A 20,937-nucleotide genomic window follows, 5' to 3' on the forward strand; every position below is an offset into this window, starting at 1 on the left:
GGAAGATGTGGAAACCATAGAAAAGGCGCAGAGGAGATTTACAAGGATGTTGCCTGCATTGGGGAACTTGCCTTATGAGAATAGATTAAATTTCTATGGTGGTCTGGGATCTAAGGTTTCTATACATCGTGCTTGATGGCAGTAGTGAGAAGAAGGCATGGCCTTAATGCTGGGGGTCCCTGATGACGGATGCTGCATTTTTGTGGCAATGCTCCATATAAATGTGCTCACTGCTGGGGAGGGCTTTGCCTGTGATGGACTGGGTTGTAGCCACCACTTTCTGTAGTCATTTCCATTCTTGATAATTGATGTTTCCATACCAGGCTATGATGCAACCAGTTAGGATACCCTTCAATGTGTATCTATAGAAGTTCATCATAGTTTTGAGTGACATGCTGAATCTACACAATGCATAATAAAGCAGAATTGCAGTTGTGCCATCTTTGTCATGACATTTATGTGTTGGTCACAGGACAGTTCCTCTGATATGTTAACATCAAGGAATTTAAAGCAACTGAATACCTCCACGTCCATTCCTCATCACGGACCTCTGGTTTCTCTATCCTGTTGATAATCAGCTCTTTGGTTTTGCTAACATTGAGGTTGTTGTGGTACCACTCAGTCATGCTTTCAATCTTCTGCTGATTTGTCACCACCTTTGTTTCAGCCAACAACAGTAGTAGCAAACTTAAATACAGCATCATAGCTATATTCATTTCTTGCAATTTTTTCCCCAAAATCATAGGTATAAAGTGAGTGAAGCACAGGGCTAATCACACAGTCTAGTGGTGCACCTGTGCTGATGGTAAATGTGGAGGAGATGCTGCCAATCCAAAGTGACTGGGGTCTGCCAATGAGGAAATTGAGGATTCAGCGGCACAAGGAGGTATCGAGGCCCAAGTCTTAAAGTTTAATGAATTTTGAGGGGACGATATTGTTGATTGCAATGCTGTAGTCAATGAAGAACATCCTGATGTAGGTATCTTCATTGTCCAGATGTTCTGGAGCTGAGTGAAGGGCCAATGAAATGGCATCAGCTGTGACAGTAGGCAAATTGGAACGGATCCAGGTCTCTCCTCAAAGAGGAGCGGTTGCATCATGACCAACCTCAGAACACTTCATCGTGGTAGATGTAAGTCATACTGGACGATAGTTATTGAGGCAGGTTATCACGTTATTCTTAGGGACCGGTATAATTGAAGCCTATTTGAAGCAGGAAGTTATCTCAGACAGCCAAAGAAAGAGGTTAAAGATATCAGTGAACACTCCAGTCAGTTGATCAGCACAGGACTTTAGTGCTAAGCCACACTTGTGGCTGCCCTCTGCACATCTATAAAATATACCAGTCTTTGACACAAATTACATATTTCTCAATATATTTCAATGTACAAGTGACAAATAAAGCTAACCTTTATCACTCTTTAAATTAATAATTCGGTGCCAATTAAACAAAATCCATTCTGCCTACACAAAGTCTATATCCATCCCATTCATGCACATTCATTATCTATCTTGTTGAATAACGCTACTGTATTTTGCTCCAGCACCACCCCAGGCAGTGCATTTCAGGCATCCATCACACATCTCCTTTTCCTTTCACCTTAAATGCATGCCCTCTGTTAGGAGATACTTCAACCCTGGGAAAAAGATAAAGGCTGCCTATGCCTCTATCTGCTCCAAAGAAAACAAGTTTGCCTAACCTCTTCTTATAGCCTCATCTACATTCTCTCCAAAGCCTCCACATGCTTCCTATAATGAGGCAACCAGAATTATATACAATATGCTAGTTGCACCTTACTACAGTTTTATAAAGCTCTGATATAACTTCCCAACCCTTGAACTCAGTTCCTCGACCACTAAAGACAAGCATGCCATGCACTTTCTTTACCACCCTATCAATATGTGTAGCCACTTTCATGGTGCAGTGGTCTTGCACCCCAAAATCTTTCTGCTCATCAACATGTCTTGCCATAAACTGTGTTCTGTCCCTTTACATTTGATCCCCTTCAAATGCAAATTCTGCACTGGAATCTCTGCTGTTTGTGATGCATAGAAATGACCTGGATGAAAACGTAGCTGGGTGAGTTAGTAAGCTTTCAGATCATGCAAAGATTAGCAGCGTTGTGGATAGTATAGAAGACCATCAAAGACCAGTTGCAGACATGGGCAGAGAAATGGCAGACGGAGTTTAACCTGATCAAATGTGAAGTGTTGCACCTTGGTAGGTCAAATGTAAAGAGACCTACAGTGCACGCTGATGAGCAGAGGGATCATAGGGTTCAAGTTCATAACTTGATGACAGTGAGGTTAAAAAGGTGTAAGACTCAGCTCTATCAACCACGTACCACGTTTGTCTAGGGGAAACCATGCTTGCTTTTATTAGTCCAGACATTGAATTCAAAAGACAGGAAGTTATGTTGCAGCTTTATGAAACTAGTTAGGTCACATTTGGAGCATTGCCTAGAGTCCTGGTCGCCCCATTATAGGAATGATGTCATGGTTTTGAAGAGGATGCAGAAGAGGTTTGATAGGATACTGCCTGGATTAGAGGGTATATTACTAAAACAAGAGGCTGAACAAACTTGGGTTGTTTGCTCTGGAGTGGCAGAGGGTAAATCTGACAGAGGTTTGTAAGATTATGAAAGACATAGATAGAGTGGACAAACTCTAACTTCCTTTCCAGGTTTAAATATCTAATACAAGAGTGCATGCATTTAAGGTGAGAGGGTGTCATTTCAAAGGAGATGTGAGGAGCAAGTTTCTTATTTTACAGAGTCCTGAGTGCCTGGAATGTGTTGTCTGGGGAAGTGGTAGAAGTAGGTAGATTAGACTTTTAATAGATGTTGAGATAGACACGTGAATGTGAGGAAAAAGGTAGGATATGGACATTGTGTAGGCAGAAGGGATTAGCTTCTTTAGACATTTGATTGCTTATTTATTTGGTTTGGCACAACAGAGTGGGCAGAAGGGCCTGTTCCTGTGCTGTGCTGGTCTACGTTCCATATTCTAAACTCTCCTGACTCAGTGCAAAAAATGTTTCTAAACCATGGGAAACATTTTCTCTGTGCTTGACCCCACTTGAGCCTATTAAAGAGCTTCATCTTCAGTATATTGCCATATAAATATTTCTTTATTTAGAAATATAGCAGGGTACCAGGCCCTTCCAGCCAAATGAACCTTTGGAGCCCAATTACACCCAAGTGACGAGTTAAACTACTAACCCATATGTCTATGGACTGTGGGAGGAAATTGCAGCACATGGAGGAAACCCACAGGGTCACGGGGGGAACACACATGGAGAGGTAGCCATTCTGTGCCACCAGCTGATGAGATCCTGTGTGCTATGTAAGCCCACCTGTCCCGATTCTCCTAGTACCTAACAAGCCATGTGTGCTCGAGCTTTGAGATGGTTAGGCTGCAGCAGGTACGCTGCAGCTGGCTTTCCTCATGTGATCCCGCAGTCTGAAAACATTATGTATTCCACAAAACAACAAATTAAACACAAAGGATGCCAACAGTGCTGTGTAAACACTTTAAAGATGCCATCCCCAAAGATTAAACATTTAACTAACTATACTTAAAGCCTTGGAACAAACCAATTCATAACCAGCTACGGATAGTCTTGATGGTCATAGAACAGTGCAACACAGTACAGGTTCTTTGGTCTAAAATGTTGTCATATCCTTTGAATCTACTCCAAGGTCAATCTATCCCTTCCTTCTCACATACCCCTCCATTCTTCTATCATCCATTTGCTTTATCTACGAGACTCTTAAATGTTCTTAACGTATCTGTCTCTACTACCACCCATCGCAGCGCACTCAACTCTCTATGTGAAAAACTACCTCTGACATCCCTTCCTATATTTTCTTCTCATGCCGTTTCTGCCCTGGGAAAAGGTCTCTGGCTGTCCACTCTATCTACATCTCTTATCTTGTACACCTCCAACAAGCCACCTCTCATCTCCTTTCGCTCTAAAGAGAAAAGCCCTAGCTTGCTCAACCTATCCTCACAAGACATGCTCTTCAATCCAGGCAGCACCCTGGTAAATCTCCTCAGCACCCTCTCTAAAGCTTCCATACCTCTCTATCATGAGGGGACCAGAACTGAACACAATTCTTAGTCTGCATGGCTGTGATGGGCTGATTATCCCTCTCAACCTTGTTCTGCTATCTTCTCCTTGGAACCTTTGACGCCCTGCCAATCAAGAACCTACCAACCACTGCATTAAATGCACACAAAAATTAAATCCAACTCCACCATGGATGGTTCCAAACCCAGCTGCAAAAGGAGAAGGGTTGGACATGGGGCTAACAACCCCATTCTTAAAAATCCAGAGCTACAGAAATGTCAACAGAAGCTCCAGAGGCCTCATCTTTGGGAGAAGAAGGATTTTCAAAGATGGTCTACACTTGGGGACAACTTAAAAGACTGGCTCATGATAAAGGACTCTGCAAGCTGCTGTTGGTAGCTTATGCCCCATTAAGGGAGTTGGTGCTTAACCAATCAACCAACAGTTCTGTCCAGGAATCTAACCAACTGTATACTGAAAGCACAATGACTGAGCTGCCACTGCCTCCAGGGTAGAGAATTACAAAAATTCTCAACCCCTCCATGAAGAAATGTTAGACGTCAGCCCTATCAGCTCTTATTCTGAGTGATTGGGGCTAATCTAGACTCCTTGCCAGGAGAAAGAAGACTGTGTCTCTAAACCAATGTGGTGGGCACTCAAAATAAACTTACTTTATATTCTACTTAAAATTATACAGTACACAAGCAGGCCTGACACGCTTTGAAATGGCAGAGTCCGTACTCTAGAGCAAGGAATGAGTCAACCTTCAGCTGATTCAAGTGCAGGGCCAGGTTGCAAAGGCCGGGGAGTCTAGGCCAGGTCAGTGCTGCACAAAGTTAACTCATCTCTGCACTGAATGGGCTCCTGGGCCAGCGCAACAATGAAATGGCTTTGTGGCGTGAACCCACTTTCATGAACTTTAGTTCTGAGTGTTAATTGTTTACTTTTTATTGTTTGCATGATTTGATCGTTTTTCACATATTGGGTGTTTGATGGTCTTTTCTTTTAAAATGGGTTCTGTTGAATTTCTTTGCCTACAAGAAGACAAATTTTGAGATTGTATAAAGTATCACAAACAAGAGATAACCTGCAGATGCTGGAAACCAAACAACACACAAAGTGCTGGAGGAACTCAGCAGGCCAGGCAGCATCTATGTTGCCGAGACACTTCAGGATAGAGGGTCCTGCCAAAGGGTCTTGGCCTGAAATGTTGACTGTTGCTACCTGGCCTGCTGAGTTCCTCCAGCTTTTGGTGTGTATTGCTTGTATGAAGCATACATACTTTGATAATAAATGTACTTTGAATTTTGATTTTACAATCTAAAGGTTTTTCAGATGTCAAGAATGAGACACAAAATGCAACTGATTATGGTCCTTTAGTAAATGTTATAAGAATGAGATTCAAGATTTAAGTTTATTTACCACATGAAACATACAGTGAAATGTATCATTTGCATTATCAATCAACACCCCCCCCCCCACCCCCGAGGGTGTTAACAATCAACACACAGTCTGGTGCCAGCACAGCATTCCCACGATGATCAGCAGAACAACATAGCACACAACAAGCAACAAAACAACAACAGCAAAACAAGCCCCATTCCTCCCTCCCACTACATACCCCAGAGCAGGCAGTCTTCTTCAGCCTCCAGACTACAGTGAACTTGGATTCAGATTTAGACTTGCACACACTGGGATTTGACTTGCCCTGTGGACTCTCAGAGATTCAAAGACTCGGCTCAGGCTAATGGACCATGTCTTCTGAACTTCCAATTTAATCCTTGATCCTTGGCATCAATCTCAGAACGCGCCAATCACCAAACTTGATCTCTGGATTCGCCGATGCTGGGACTCTGAACAATAGGCCTCCATTTCCAAACTCACCAATGACAGGACCCTGAACACTAGGCCTCAAGCTTTGGACCTGCTGATGACAGGACCCCAAATACTAGGTCTTGAGCTCTGGACTCACTGATTTGAAAACTCAGGGTGCCTTTGAAACTCATTCCTACTGCCCGCATGGATGTCTGCTTCTGGAACCCACCAACGACCACCTAACCTGGGAGCCCTCATCAAATTTCTGCTGCCCAACATCTGACCATGCATGCCCCACGCCTGCATCGCAGGCCTTCATATGTGAAGCGGAGACTTAGACTCCAGCCTGGCCTCTCATTCTCCCACATTCCTGTCCTTAAACTCTAACTTGACCCCAATCTTCCTGAAGCAGGGAAACTTCTAGAAAAATACAGAATTACCTACATTACAACCACAGAAAAATTTGCTGAACATATACATGTACACAGGTGATTATATAAAAATACAAGCAAGCAGAGGAAAAGTCAAACAATGAGAAAAGTAACAATTTCACACTCTAGTCCAACAAGCTACGTAAGCATCCTCCAACCCAACATCACACAACCTCACTATTCTTTTCCCTTTCTCGTGCTTAAATGCAACACTGTTGAGTGTTGATCACGGGCTACAGACCAAGTGCAGGTAAATGAGATTAGTACAAGAGATCTTGCTGTTCAGCATGGGGGTAGAGAACAGTAAAGCACTAGACAGGGCATCTGGCTCATGGTATCTTGCCAATCTTGATGCCAATTTATACATTTAACAGGTGGCACAACAGCTTCACATTTTACAGCGCCAGCAACTGGAAAATCACCCCGTTGCTGCCTGTAAGGAGTTTGCACATTCTTCCCCCGATTGTGTGAGTTTCCTCCCACATTCCAAAGATGTATGGGTTAATTTACAGGAAACATTTATACTCTGATTGCCATTCCCACTCTGACATTTGGACTATGGTCTTCTCTTGTGCTAAGATGAGGTTACCCTCAGGGTGGAGGAGCAACATCTTATATTCTTTCTCGGTAGCTTCCAACCTGATGGCATGAATATCAACTTCTCCTTCTGGTAAAATTGTTCCTTTTTCCCCCCACCCCTCCTTTTTAATTCCCCACTCAGGCATTTTACCTCTTCTCACCTGCCTATCACCTCCCCTGGTGCCTCTCCTCCATCCCTTTCTCCTATGGTCCACTCTCCTCTCTTATTAGATTCTTTCTTCTCCAGTCCTTTGTCTTCCCCACCCACTTGGCTTCACCTATCATTTTCTACCTAGTCCTCCTTCCCCTCCCCCACACCCTTTATTCTGGCAACTTCTCCCTTCTAGCCCTGAAGAAGGATCTCAGCTCAAAACATTGAGTGTTTGCTTATTTCCATCGATGATGCCCAACCCGTTGAGTTCCTGTATCATTCTGTATGCGTTGCTACACGTTAGAGTTAAGTTGCTGCCAGAAGCATGGCAACAATTGAAGGCTGCCCCCAGCAAATCACAAATGATGAAGCAAACGGCACATTTCACTGTATGTTTCAATTTATATGCGACAAATACAATGATCTTTAATCTTTATTCCATGTTAATTATTCCCTGCGAATTGATCTCTTCACATTCCCAACAACGCCCCCAGGATTCTACCTTCAGCCCAACACTAGGGGCAATTTATAGTGGGAACAGACAGGCTAAATCAAGTGAGAGTAGCTGGTGGGGCTCACACCCTGGTAAAATAGGGACATGTCTGTCCTAGCATGCAAAGTCAGCTCAGGCTGATGAGATCTACGGTGATATCCATCAGCCAGGAAGGCGGTTTTACAAAGCTCTATGAGAAATGAAGGGCGTGACGAGGCACTGAAATAATCATGGTCATCCACTGCAGCCAAGAAAGACTCCAGTTGTGACAACTACTCGTATCACTAGACCCAGTCTTCCGAGATCAAAAGAGCAGAACGGCTTCAGTGCAGTGGCTTTCCCACTCCCCCACAGGTTTTCTGTCATTGTCAGACATGACAGACAACTACCACCAAATAACCTACCAATTCACACATCTTTTGGAGACGTTGGAGGAAACTAGAGCACCTGAGGAAACCCCTCCTGGTCATGGGATAATTTATTGTCCAATAGATATTTTCCTTCCAAGGTGCAACTTCAGAATAGGCAAAAAACAGGCATAATGAACCAATAAAGGTTTGCAAGAACTCAAAACACTTTTAGCAGAGAGAGAATGATGTGAGATTAGCAAATTGTGTAAAATTCTCTTTAGAATAAGTGGGAAAAGAAAGATTAAACTTAAACTAACAAACAGTGGCCGAGTTCAACACATTATTCAACATCCAGCCACTCAACAGGATATCCGTACCAGATGCTCTCCCTTTCCCAACCAGCTTTTCCCAGAAAGGCATTTAATACAATAAAAACAAATCATTCCTTAGTTTTAATTTTGGTAGGTCAAATATGATGGCAGAATACAGTATTAATGGTAAGACTCTTGGCAGTGTGGAGGATCAGAGGGGTCTTGGGGTCCGAGTCCATAGGACACTCAAAGCTGCTGTGCAGGATGACTTAAGATGAAGAGAGGCATTGATCGTGTGGATAATCAGAGAGTTTTTCCCAGGGCTGAAATGGCTAGCATGAGAGGGCACAGTCTTAAGGTACTTGGAAGTAGGTACAGAGGAGATGTCAGGGGTAAGTTTTTTTTTTAAACGCAAAGAATGGTGAGTGCGTGGAATGGTCTGCCAGCGATGGTGGTGGAGGCGGATACAATAAGGTCTTTTAAGAGACACCTGGATAGGTACATGGAGCTTAGAAAATAGAGGGTTATGAGTAACCCTAGGTAATTTCTAAAGTACATGTTCTGCACAGTATTGTGGGCTGAAGGGCCTGTATTGTGCTGTAGGTTTTCTATGTTTAAAAATAGCACAGAAATATTCTCTGGAATTATCTTTACAAGATTTAAAATACATTGATAACACATCAGATTAAAGCACTTATAGCCTTCTCTGTGAAAAAAGACTGCAAGTTTGTCAGACAAAACAAATCAAAGTTAGCTATTGTGAATTGGAAGAGTTAGCCAAAGAAAGCCCAAAAGCTGTGTTAAAGAGATAAGCAAATAAATTCTGATATCTGGTAACTTTGACACAACAATATACGAGTTTGTGCAGCTTGGCCAAGCAGCAGGATGGAGATTCTAACCACCCTCTTGCTGTTACTACCAGATAGAAGTACAGAAATCCCACACCATCTGGTTCAGGAATAGCTACGTACGTCAACCATTCCAACTTGAACTGACCAGCATAACCCTAATCACTGCAGCTTGGTAACACTATGACCACTTTACACAAACCATGCTTCAGTGACACATATCCAACATGCTACCTGACTGGGGAGAAGCTGCATTGGGTAGTGGCCTCTGCCCAATACATCACAGGCCATGTCCCTCCCCACCATTGGTAGTATCTACAGGAGCCACTGCCTGAAACAGACAACATCCATCATCAAAGACCTGTCAGCTAGGGCATTCTATCTACGCGCAGCTCCCATCAGGCAACTGGTACAGAAGCTTCAAGTCCCACACCACCAGGTTCTTGAACCAACTGGCAGAACCCAAAACAATACAGTTTAACAACTCAATGATCACGTTACATGAAAATGGATCTTGTTTTTCTTTGTACTAATTGTTCTTCCTTGTAAAATGCATGTATAATTTACACTTTTCTTGTGAATGCTACTTTTAGATGTGATGTACCTCGGATGCTGCTGCACCTATGCATACATGGACTTGTGTAGATGATAATAAACTCCACTTCGACAAGGTAGTTTGGGAGAACGAGTTCATCTTTAGAATAGACTACAAGACTATATGACATAGGAGCAGAATGAGGCCATTCGGTCTACTGGGTTAGGGTTAGGGTTAGGGTTAACCCTAACCCAACCGAAAAAGGCTCCCTTTATTCCTATGCTTTGCTTCTTGCTGATCGGCCAATGCTTTACCATGGGCACTTATCTTGCTAAGCAGCCTCATTTGCACACTTTGTCAAAGGCCTTCTGAAAATCCAAGTACAAAACATCCACTTTCCCTTTGTCTACCCTGCTTGTTATTTCTTCACAGAATTCCAACAGATTTGTCAGGCAAGATTTTCTCTTGAGGAAACCATGCTTACTTTGGCCTATTTTGTCTTGTGCTTCCAAGTATCCCGAAACCTCATCCTTGACAATTGACTCCAACATCTTCCCAACCACTGAGGTCAAGCTAACTAACCTTTCTGCTGCCTCCCTCCCTTCAGGAAGAGTGGAGTGACATTTGCAATTTTCCATTCCTCCGGAACCATGACAGAATCTATTGATTCTTGAAAGATCATTAATAATACCTCCACAATCTCTTCAGCAGCCTCTTTCAGAACCCTGGGGTGTAGTCCATCTGGTCCAGGTGACATATCTACCTTCAGACCTTTCAGCTTCCCAAGCACCTTCTCCCTAGTAACAGCAACTGCTTTCACTTGTGGTCTCTGACACACTCAAACTTCAGACAGACTGCCAATATCGTCCACAATGAAGACTAATGCAAAATACTTATTCAGTTCCTCTGCCACTTCCTTGTCCCTCATCACGAGCTCTCCAGCATCATTTTCCAATGGTCCAATATCTACTCTCACCTCTCTTTTACACTTTATCTGAATAAACTTTTGGTATCCTAGCTAACTTATCTTTATATTCCAAAATTTCCTACTTTATGACTTTTTTTAGTTGTCTTCTGCTGGTTTTTAAAAGCTTAGCAATCCTCTAACTTCCCACTAATTTTATACTATTAAATGCCTTCTCTTGTGCTTTTATATATTGGCTTTGACTTGCACATACTTTGAGATGTGTCTATCCTGCACCTTCTGAATTAAAAATAAGGGAGATCCACTCAACAGTTTGATAACATGGGGCTTCTGAGATTCCCAGTCCTATCGTGAATGACCAAGATTGACCTAGCAGTCATGGGCCAGGGGTTCACTCAGCCCACAGGAATGTTACATTTCTTCCAAGTGAGCTTTGAGAACATACTTGAGTCATTTCCTCTGCCGGCCTACTTCTCCCTTACCATGATAGAGCTGGGAGTATGGCATCTGCTTCAGGAGTCTGGCATGGGGCATTTGAGTGACGTAGCCAATCCATCAAAGCCAACAGCTGAGGTCACAGTGGCCAGGGACAGGACAATTACATTTAAAGATACTTGGACAGGTACATGGATAGAAAAGGATCTGGGCCAAATGCTGGCAAATGAGTCTAGCTCAGGTAGTCCATTTAGTCAGCCTGTTGCTATGCTGGACCAATGTTCCCTCTAAAGTGTTTGTGACGCACACAACCTTTGCTACTAGTGCACAAAAGAATTTACAGTGCACACAAAAGGCTGTCACCCTCTGCTTTGCTGGCATGTTGAATACATTTCACAATCATACACAATCAGTTTCCTTTTCCAGTTTCCGATGCAGACGGTGTGACAACATGGAGTTTGTGATGACTTGTCTGCACAATTTAGAACTGGCATATTTATACTGTTTTTATTGAAGAAGTTATTCAGTGCTCAGATGCTGTTGTTACTGGGCAAAAAATTGTACAGCACAAAATTTTTGTTAGAGGAACACTGGCTGTGACATTTGACACTGGCCTGCTGATCTGCCAGTGGACTTGAATAATGCTGCAGAGACTGGCGACGTATCACTGAACTGTCTCAGAAACACAGATGGAGTTGGTTATGAAAAACAAGGCAAGGTAATACATGATGTGGAGGGATTCTAGCAGACAGGGGAACAGAGGCAGTTAGGTGCTTGACAGTAGACCTCAGAAGGCAGGTGGTAACACACATGGGCTGAGAGAGAGAATGCAAGAGAAACTCAAAACAGCATCGAATACCATTGAGGCAGTAGTTTGAGTTATTGTACTAAAGAAGGATGTGAGAGGATGCCAAGGAAATGATCAGGATGTTGCCATGCTGAAAGTTGAGCTGCAAGGGATAATTAATGAGACAAGTTTCCTGTGGGATAGAGAGCTGAACAGAGTTCTAATCACACAGTATAGAGTAATGAGATGAATAGATGGGCTGAGTAGCACGTTAGCAGAGTGGTCAGTAACGTGATGATGAATTTAATTTAATCACCAGAATTAAGGTGGAGCTGAAGAAAGAAGTTTCAGATAACAATGGTATGGGTTCGTAATCAGTCTGCAAGGAGTTTGTACGTTTTCCCTGTGACCATGTGGACTACCTCTGGGTGTTCCGGCTTCCCTCCATATTCCAGAGACGTACGGGTTAGTAAGTTGTGGGCATGCTACGCTGGTGCCAGAAATAATGTGATACTTGTGGGCAGTGCACGGGACATCCTCAGACTGTGGTCATTGATGGAAACAAGACATTTCACTGTATGATTCTATAAAACCATAAGACATAGGAGCAGAATGAGGCTATTTGGCCCATCAATCATGGCTAATCCTTTTTCTCCCCTCCTCAGCCCCACTCCCCGGCTTTCTCCCCGTAATCTTTGATACTGTAGCCAATCAAGAACCTATCAATCTCTGCCTTAAATACACCCAACGACCTGGCCTCCATAGCTGCCTGTGGTAACAAACTTACACAAACTCACCTCCCTCTGGCTAAAGAAATAACTCCGCATCTTTGTTTTAAATGGATCCCCTCTCTAACCTGAGGTTGTACCCTCTTGTCCTAGACTCCCCCCACTATGGAAAACATCCTTTCTATGTTTACTCTGCCTAGGCCTTTCAACACTCGAAAGGTTTCAATGAGATCCCCCCCATCCTTCTAAATTCCAGCGAGTACAGACCCAGAGCCATCAAATGTTCCTCGTATGATAACCCTTTCATTCCTGGAATCATCCTTGTGAACCTCTGAACCCTCTCCAATGCCAGAACACAAACAAAATGCTCCAGGAACTCAGCCGGTCAGGCATACTATACATTTTCCAACAGTGTATTTCGTTTGCCACTCTCTTAATCTGTCTAAGTCCTCCTGCAGTCTTCCTGTTTCCTCAATACTACTTGCTCCTCCACCAATCTTCATATCATTTGCAAACTTGGCAACAAAGCCATCTATTCCATCATCTAAATCATTTATATACAGCATAAAAAGAAGTGGTCCCAACACCAACCCCTGTGTAACATCACTCGTCACTGGCAGCCAACCAGAAAAGGATCCTTTTATTCCTACTCGCTGTCTCCTACCAATCAGCCAATGCTCTAACCATGCTAATAACTTCTCTGTAATACCATGGGCTGTTATCTTGATAAACAGCCTCACGTGTGGCATCTTGTTAAAGATCTTCTGAAAATCCAGATGTATAACATTCACTGCATCCTCTTTACCTATCCTACTTATAATCTCAATGAATTCTAACAGGTTCATCAGGCAAGATTTTCCCTTAAGGAAACCATGCTGACTCTGTCCTATCTTGTCCTGTGACACCAAGCCCTCCATAAGCTCATCCTTAACTACTGACTCTAAAATCTTGAGGTCAAGCTAACTGAACTATAATTTCCTTTCTGCTGCCTTCCTGCTTTCTCGAAGAGTGGAGTGACATTTGCAATTTTTTAGTTCTCCAGAACCACGCCAGAGCCCAATGATTCTTGAAAGATTACTACGAATGCCTCAATGACCTCTACCACTACCTCTTTCAGAAGCCTAGGGTGCAGTTCATCCGGTCCAGGTGATTTAAGTACCCTTAGGTCTTTCAGCTTTTTGAGTACTTTCTCCCTTATAATAGTAACTGCACCCACTTCTTTTCCCTGACACACTTTAACATCTGGCACACTGCTAGTGTCTTTCACAGTGAAGGCTGATGCAAAATACTCATTTAGTTCATCTGCCATCTACTTATCCCCCTTTATTATTTTCTGGCCTAATTTTCTAGCAGTCCTACATGCACTCTTGTCACTTTTAGTTTTTACATACTTGTTTTCTGTAGGTTTTTCAAAGCCTCCCAATCTTCTATCTTCCTGCTGATTTTTGCTTTGTTATATGCCCTCTATTTTGCTTTTACATTAGCTTTGATTTCCCACTTCAGCCATAGTTGCACTATTTTACCATTTGAGCATTTCTTTGTTTTTGGAATATATCTATCCTGTACTTTCCTCGTTTTTTCCAGAAACTCACACCATTGCTGCTCTGCTGTCATCCCTGCCAGCATCTCCTTCCAATTTACTTTGGCCAACTCCTCTCTCATACCATTGCAATTTCTTTTACTCCACTGAAATACTGCTATTTACTCAAGCCTTTACCATCTCTCTCCCTCCTTCCCCAACATCAGTATCACCTATAAAAGAAAATGAGGTCGCAAAATGGGAGCAAGTGTTCAGTTCCACAGGCTTGGGTTTCACTCTTCCCCTAGTTTAGTGCTGGTGGTCTGAATCTTAATCATTTGAAGTTCACTGTAAAGAGTTCAAGAGCTGCACCATCTCTCGCAGGCAAGTCCCATCAACCTGCTTCTATCCCAGCCATGACAAGTTCTGTGGATCCCGCACAAGCCTCTTGGGCCACCTCAGAGCCCAAATAACCAGAGTGGAAGCCTCAACCCCGAGGGAGTGGCAAGGAAGGAGGAGCATGCTGAAAAATGCAAGAGTTGCTGTTACCCTCCCAGGAAGTTATCTGTTTTCACCTCAAGAATGTTACTGTATTGGGAAAAATGCATTCATTCTTTCTGCATGGATGGCTCCTGACTTTTCCCAGATGGACAAAAGAAAAATTCAGAAACTTTGTGGGAGAGAGCTCTGTGACTGGATAGGCTAGTAATGTTTCCATCTGGTCCCCTGGGGATAAAGATTAAAGATGAGCTTAATATGTTATGTGTACATTGAAACATACAGTGAAATGCTTCATTTGTGTTGATGAGCAGCACAGTCTGAGGAAATGCAGGGAGCAGGCCGTAAGTGCCACTGTGTTTACAGCATCAACAAGGCATGCCCACAACTCATTAACCCTAACAAGCATGTCTTTGGAAGGTGGGAGGAAACCCATGCAATCATGGAGAGATTAGTGAAACTCTTCACAGACAGCTGCATGAATTAAACCTTGACTGGTGCTCAGCAGTGCTGTGAAGTGTTATGCTAACTGCTGCGCTCACAGGTATGCTGCAGGCGAAGGGAAGGCTGGCAGCAAAGGATAAGTTAGTTAGCACAAGAGCATGATAGACAACACTGCACTGTGGCCTGGTTACAATCAGCTGCTTTTCTACTTTCAGAAATAATACAATTGAAACCGTGATCCAAGATTCCATGAATATCTTAGATTCCCAGTGGCAGAAAGTCACCAAAGCGTTTTCCAGATGCTGTATGGCAGACGTGCAAAGCTACAGAAATAAAAGCAGACAGGTGATCGGTTACAACACAACAGTGTGACCAGGTCTCGGACAGAAGTGTGAGGTAATGCATTCAGGTTATCTAATTCTGGCTGCACATAGACAGTAAATAGCAGAGACCTACCAATGCACAGGGGGACCTTATAGTGCGTGCATGGCTCCCTGAAAGTGACGACGCTGGTGGATCAGGTAGTGAAGAATGTGAGTTGCTTGCCTTGATAGATGGGGTATTGGGTAAAAGAAAAGGAAATATTGTACAATTCTGGTCATCACACTATAGAAAGGCTGCGGTATGTTATGAATGTGCCACAACTCTGAGGGGCCGAAGGGTACAAAGTAGCCCCCTCCTTTTCAAGAATTGCAAGATTGCTATTAATTCGGGTCTGGGACCCAGGAAATGAGAGAGAGACGTCCAGAATACACAGGTTTTGGAATGCGTGTCCTGGCCCCAGAAAGGCGGAACCATTGATAACGGCCATTGTCTCTTGGAGACGGAATTGTGTATTGAGTATTGTACTATTCATTGAAGCCCTCAAGGAATGACCAGAGTGGGCTGGTTGAGGGATTGCATCATCCCAACCTGATTGACATCTGAGACCCCGTGAGTAAGGATAAAAGAGGGTCTGGGGAACAAACCTCTTTTATAATCATTATAATCCCATTATATAATCAGTGACATGTGACCAGATTGTGTTCCCTACTCCCATTATATAATCAGTGACATGCGGCCGGATTGTGTTCCCTTCTCCCATTATATAATCCGTGACGTGTGACCGGTTTCTGTCACTGTTCCGTTACAGAGCAATTCCTTGGTCCCATTCCCCCATCCCATTTCAGAGCAATTCCTCAGTCCCATTCTCCCATCCCATTACAGAGCATCCCTCAGTCCCATTCTCCCATCCCATTACAGAGCATCCCTCTGTTCCATTCACCGTCCCATTACAGAGCATCCCTCATTCCCATTCACCGTCTCATTACAGAGCATCCCTCAGTCCCATTCACCATCCTATTACAGAATAGGATTTTCTCATACAGGAGAAACGTATGAGACCGGTGGGGGCTTGTGTGTGTCCATCCTTGCCCGGATGACAAGTCTTCCATGGAACGGCCTCGCTAAAGGACGAATACGGATCAAGATCGGATAAAGGAAAGCTGGCAAGTTTCTAAAAATCTGTCTCTCTCTCCAACCAAAAAGCTGCAGCCTGAATGAACTGAGTGACTTTTATATTTCCATCGGACAATACATTATCCCCTAGACAACGATAGAGCTATTTCTTATTGATTATTATTATACCCGCACTTTTAGATCTGGTATTGACGATGTATAGTATCTGTATGTTTGCATTGATATTATTTTTGTGTATTTTTACCAATAAATACTGTTAAAAATAGTACCATCAGACTTCAACGGACCTCTCTATCTTTGCTGGTAAGTGACCCAGTTACGGGGTTCGTAACAGGTAGCAATAGAGTGCAGAGGAGATTCACCAGGTTTTCAGGAGATTCGCCAGGAAATTCACAAGACTAGGTGATGGGTTTAGAGTAAAAGATTAAATATTTAAGAGGAACCTGAGGGGGAACTTCTTCACTCAGAGGGTGGTGCGAGTGTGGAACAAGCTGCCAGCGAAAACGGTGGATTCAAGTTTAATTTCAATATTTAAGTGGTTTGGATAGTACATAAATAGCTGGTGAATGTAGGGCTATGATCTACATGCAGATCAATGGGACTAAGCAGAACAACAATTCTAATCTTACTGAATTTTATTGATAAGGACTGAGGCCCTTCACTGGGATTAGAGAGAAGCCAGAACTTCAAAAAAGTGTTCGAGCTTTCTTTGAACACAGTTATATCTTTACTCAAGAGGGCAAGAAACAGAATATTGCCTTTGCCATTTTCCAGAGTACAGAAAGGAACCTGCAGGCTCTAACACCAAAAACATTAGCTGGTCAGATGCTCATTATTGAGTTGCAAACCCTCACATTCCTGGCTGCACTCTTTAAATTTTTCTGCTGTTTCTCAGCCCTCTGGAATACAGAGAGCATTTCAGGCTGCATTTTGAGGGAACAGTTACCTCAGAGGCTCCTCCCCAGGACCTCACAGCCTCATCCAGCTCCATAGCACGGCCAACCTTCACTGCCTCAGCGCCCGCGGCACTCTTCCTCTCCTGGGCCTGGGCCTCCGCCAGGCACGAGTGAGCGACTGGCTGGACTCGATGCAGTGCTTGGGTTAGGAACTGGACGTGGACCTGCAAGACGGTCAGGAAGCACCGGCCCAGCACCTGAGGGAAAGGACACAGACACATCACTGGAGAGCAGTCAGAGCAGAGAGTTAACCCATCCAACAGCAAACCTGCTGGACCAGTCATTCAGCATGTCATCTAAAACACTGACAAACCTCAATAGACTGGTTGCATCATGGCTTGGTATGGAAACACAATGCCCAAGAGGTATAAGAGACTCAGGTTCAATAACAGTTATTACCCCTCAACCATCAGGCTCTTGAACCAGAGAGGATAACTTTACTCACCACAACTGTTCCCATAACTTTCAAGGACCTTTTTCTCATGTTCTCGATATTTATTACTTATTTATTATTACTTTTTTTTCTTTCTACTTGTATTTGCAGTTTGTTGTTTGTCCCCCAAGAACCCAGCTCCTTTCCCCTCCCCTACCTACTGCACACTCTAGAACATAGAATAGTACAGCACGGTACAGGCCCTTCGGCCCACAATGTTGTGCCGGCCCTTAAACCCTGCCTCCCATATAACCCCCCACCTTAAATTCCTCCATATACTTGTCTAGTAGGCTCTTAAACTTCACTAGTGTATCTGCCTCCACCACTGACTCAGGCAGTGCATTCCACGTACCAACCATTCTCTGAGTAAAAAACCTTCCTCTAATATCCCCCTTGAACTTTCCACCCCTTACCTTAAAACCATGTCCTCTTGTACTGAGCAGTGATGCCCTGGGGAAGGGCACCACTGACTCTCCTCCCACAGGGTCCCCTTGACACCCCCCCATGTGCTCCCAACTGCCCACTGTACCTCCCGGATTTGGTTACTCTTCATCTTTCTTTCTCATCAGATTCCATAATTCCAGACTTCCGTTCAATGAATCAATGCCATTCCCTTCCAACACCCTGAACAACACCCACAAAATACTGGAGGAACTCAGTAAGTCAGGCAGCACCAATGGAGGGGAATAAAGTTGATATTTAGGGCTGAGACCCAAATATCATCACAGTGCTGGCATCATCTTTGTTGCAATGAATATCAAGCACACATGGCCACTTTAATTATTTCCTCTGTCGGCAGATAAAAAGAGAAAAATGGGCATTAAGCTCATCACCATGACTATTAATTTATTTGAAGATACACTGTGGAACAGGACATTTCAGCCCAATGAGTCACACAGCCCAGCAACTCACCTATTTAACCCTAGCCTAATCACAGGACAATTTACAATGACCAATTAACCCACTAGGTGGCACATCTTTGGAATGGGAGGAAACTGGAGCACCTGGAAGAAATCTGCACGGTGATGAGCAGAATGTACAAAACTCCTTACAGACAGCGTAAGAATTGAACTCTGAACTCTGACACTACAAGCTTCAATAGTGTGCAAATCACAAAGTTACTTAATACTACACAAGACAATTGTGAAGCAGCAATTGCTGAGTCAAGTAATTGATAATTGCAAACTAATTGAAGCTTTCGGAACAGCACACATAATCAACTACTCGTCATCGTTTAAGCAATGAATAGATGTTATAGAGCATATTCCTCTAAAGCAGGGATTTCCAACCTGGAGTCCATGGACCCCTTAGCTTAATTGCATTGGTCCATGGCTTAAAAAAGGTTGGGAACCCCTGCACTAAAGGCAAAAGAAGCCAAAATGAAAAATGGGGCAGCTGTATTTATCAAACATTTGATTAATTTGATTTGTCACAGTTATTTTGAAACATAAAAATTGTCATTGGCATCAAGTCAGATCAGCAAGCACTGTGCTGAGGACCATGTTTCTGGTGCCAACCTAGCATGCCACCACTCACTAGCCCTAACCTAAACACCTTTGGAGTGAGGGAGGAAACCAGAACACCCGGAGGAAGCCCACATGGTCACAGGGAGAATGTACAAAATCCTCAGACAGCAGTGGGTACTGAACAATAATTGGTGATTGCTGGCGCTTTAAAGCATTACCCTACCATGCTATTCATGTTAAATGTTGTATTACAGAAAAGGGACAGGGAATTTTCACAATGATCAGAGGACCAACTCATTGAAAAGGAGAAAAGTCAATACAAGAGCAAGTGAGTGAGTAGACATCTACAGATGTATAGAAGGAAAGGAGCAGAAGAGGCTAATGTGGTTCCCTCAAGGTCTGAGACTCAAGAAACTACATGGGCGAGAAAGGAAATGGTGTCAATTAAGCAAATACTTATGTCCGCCCTAACAGCAGACACAGATAACATGAAAACAGAGTATAAATATAAAATGCATGGGTATTTCAAGGGCGTTTGCATTGAAGTTAGCAACAAAGCTAACATCAAACACTTGCTGATGATACGAAGCCAGAAGGCAGTGTGGACTGTGAGGAAGATCAAGTTCAAGTCTATTGTCATTCAACTGTATACGTGTATACCGCTAAATGAAACAATGTTCCTCCAGACCAAGGTACACAACACAGCACAGATAACCCATACACAATACATAAAGTATAATATCAAAAATAATTAACAAATAATAAAGTGCATTTATGACACAAGCTTAAAACAGTGTAACACTATTGGTGCTTCATACATGATGAGGCCTGAGTGGTGACAGGGAGTTCAGTAGTCTCACTGCCTAGGGTAAGAAGCTGTTTCCCACTCCAGCAGTTCTTATCCTAATGTTCTGCTACCTGCTGTCTGCTGATGGGGGGTCAAACAGATTGTTGGACAGATGGGAGGGATCACTGACAACGTTGAGGGCCCTGTGTACATAGTACTCCTGATAAAAATCTCCAATGGCTATCTGATAAAAATGAAGGCAGGCTTCATGGGGGATGAAGAAAGGTTAACTAGCTGATCGAACATAGTGTGGGAAAAGTCAGTATTTAATATAAACAGTAAGAGATTAAAAGCCTTTGAGATCAGTAGGGCCTGGATGTCAACATACAGATACAGTAAGCAATTAGGAAGACAAATAGTGTGTTGGCTTTTACTGCAGAGATTTGCGTAGGAGTTAAAATACCCTGCTGCAATTACATCTTTTCTTCTTAGACAGATTTGTTTCTTCTTGAAACAAATGAGATTCTGCCAATGGTGGAAATCTTCAGCAAAGCACATAAAGTGCTAGAGGAACTCTGCAAATCATACAGCATCCATGGAGTGGAATAAACAGTTGACGTTTTGGTGTGAGACCCTTCATTACAATTGGAATGGATATGCCCCCTTCCTTTCTGGTGCTGTTGAAGGGTCTCAGTTTGAAATGCCAACTGTTCATTCCACTCCACAGATGATGCCTGACCTGCAGAATCCATTCAGCACTTTGTGTCTGTTGCTCTACAGTTACAGAGGCAGCACGGTAGTGTAGCGATTAGCGTAATCATTACAGGGACAGTAATCACCGATCAGGGTTCGATTCCCGCTACTGCCTGTAAGGAGTTTGTACATTTTCCATGTGATTGCATGGGTTTTCTTCAAA

At 43.3% G+C, this 20,937-nt stretch overlaps 1 protein-coding gene across 2 annotated transcripts in view; it reads right to left on the reverse strand.

Annotated features, from left to right (window-relative positions):
* garre1 (granule associated Rac and RHOG effector 1) overlaps nt 1–20,937 on the reverse strand; it is a 212,231-nt gene that overhangs the window by 44,303 nt on the left and 146,991 nt on the right. For both annotated transcript variants that reach the window (XM_073070469.1, XM_073070470.1), the window contains exon 3: nt 17,326–17,532. In XM_073070469.1, the coding sequence (XP_072926570.1) occupies nt 17,326–17,532 (207 nt within the window). The remainder of the gene's footprint in view (nt 1–17,325; nt 17,533–20,937) is intronic.

Source organism: Hemitrygon akajei, chromosome 17 (assembly GCF_048418815.1).
Source record: "Hemitrygon akajei chromosome 17, sHemAka1.3, whole genome shotgun sequence".
NCBI classification, from domain to species: Eukaryota; Metazoa; Chordata; class Chondrichthyes; order Myliobatiformes; family Dasyatidae; genus Hemitrygon; species Hemitrygon akajei.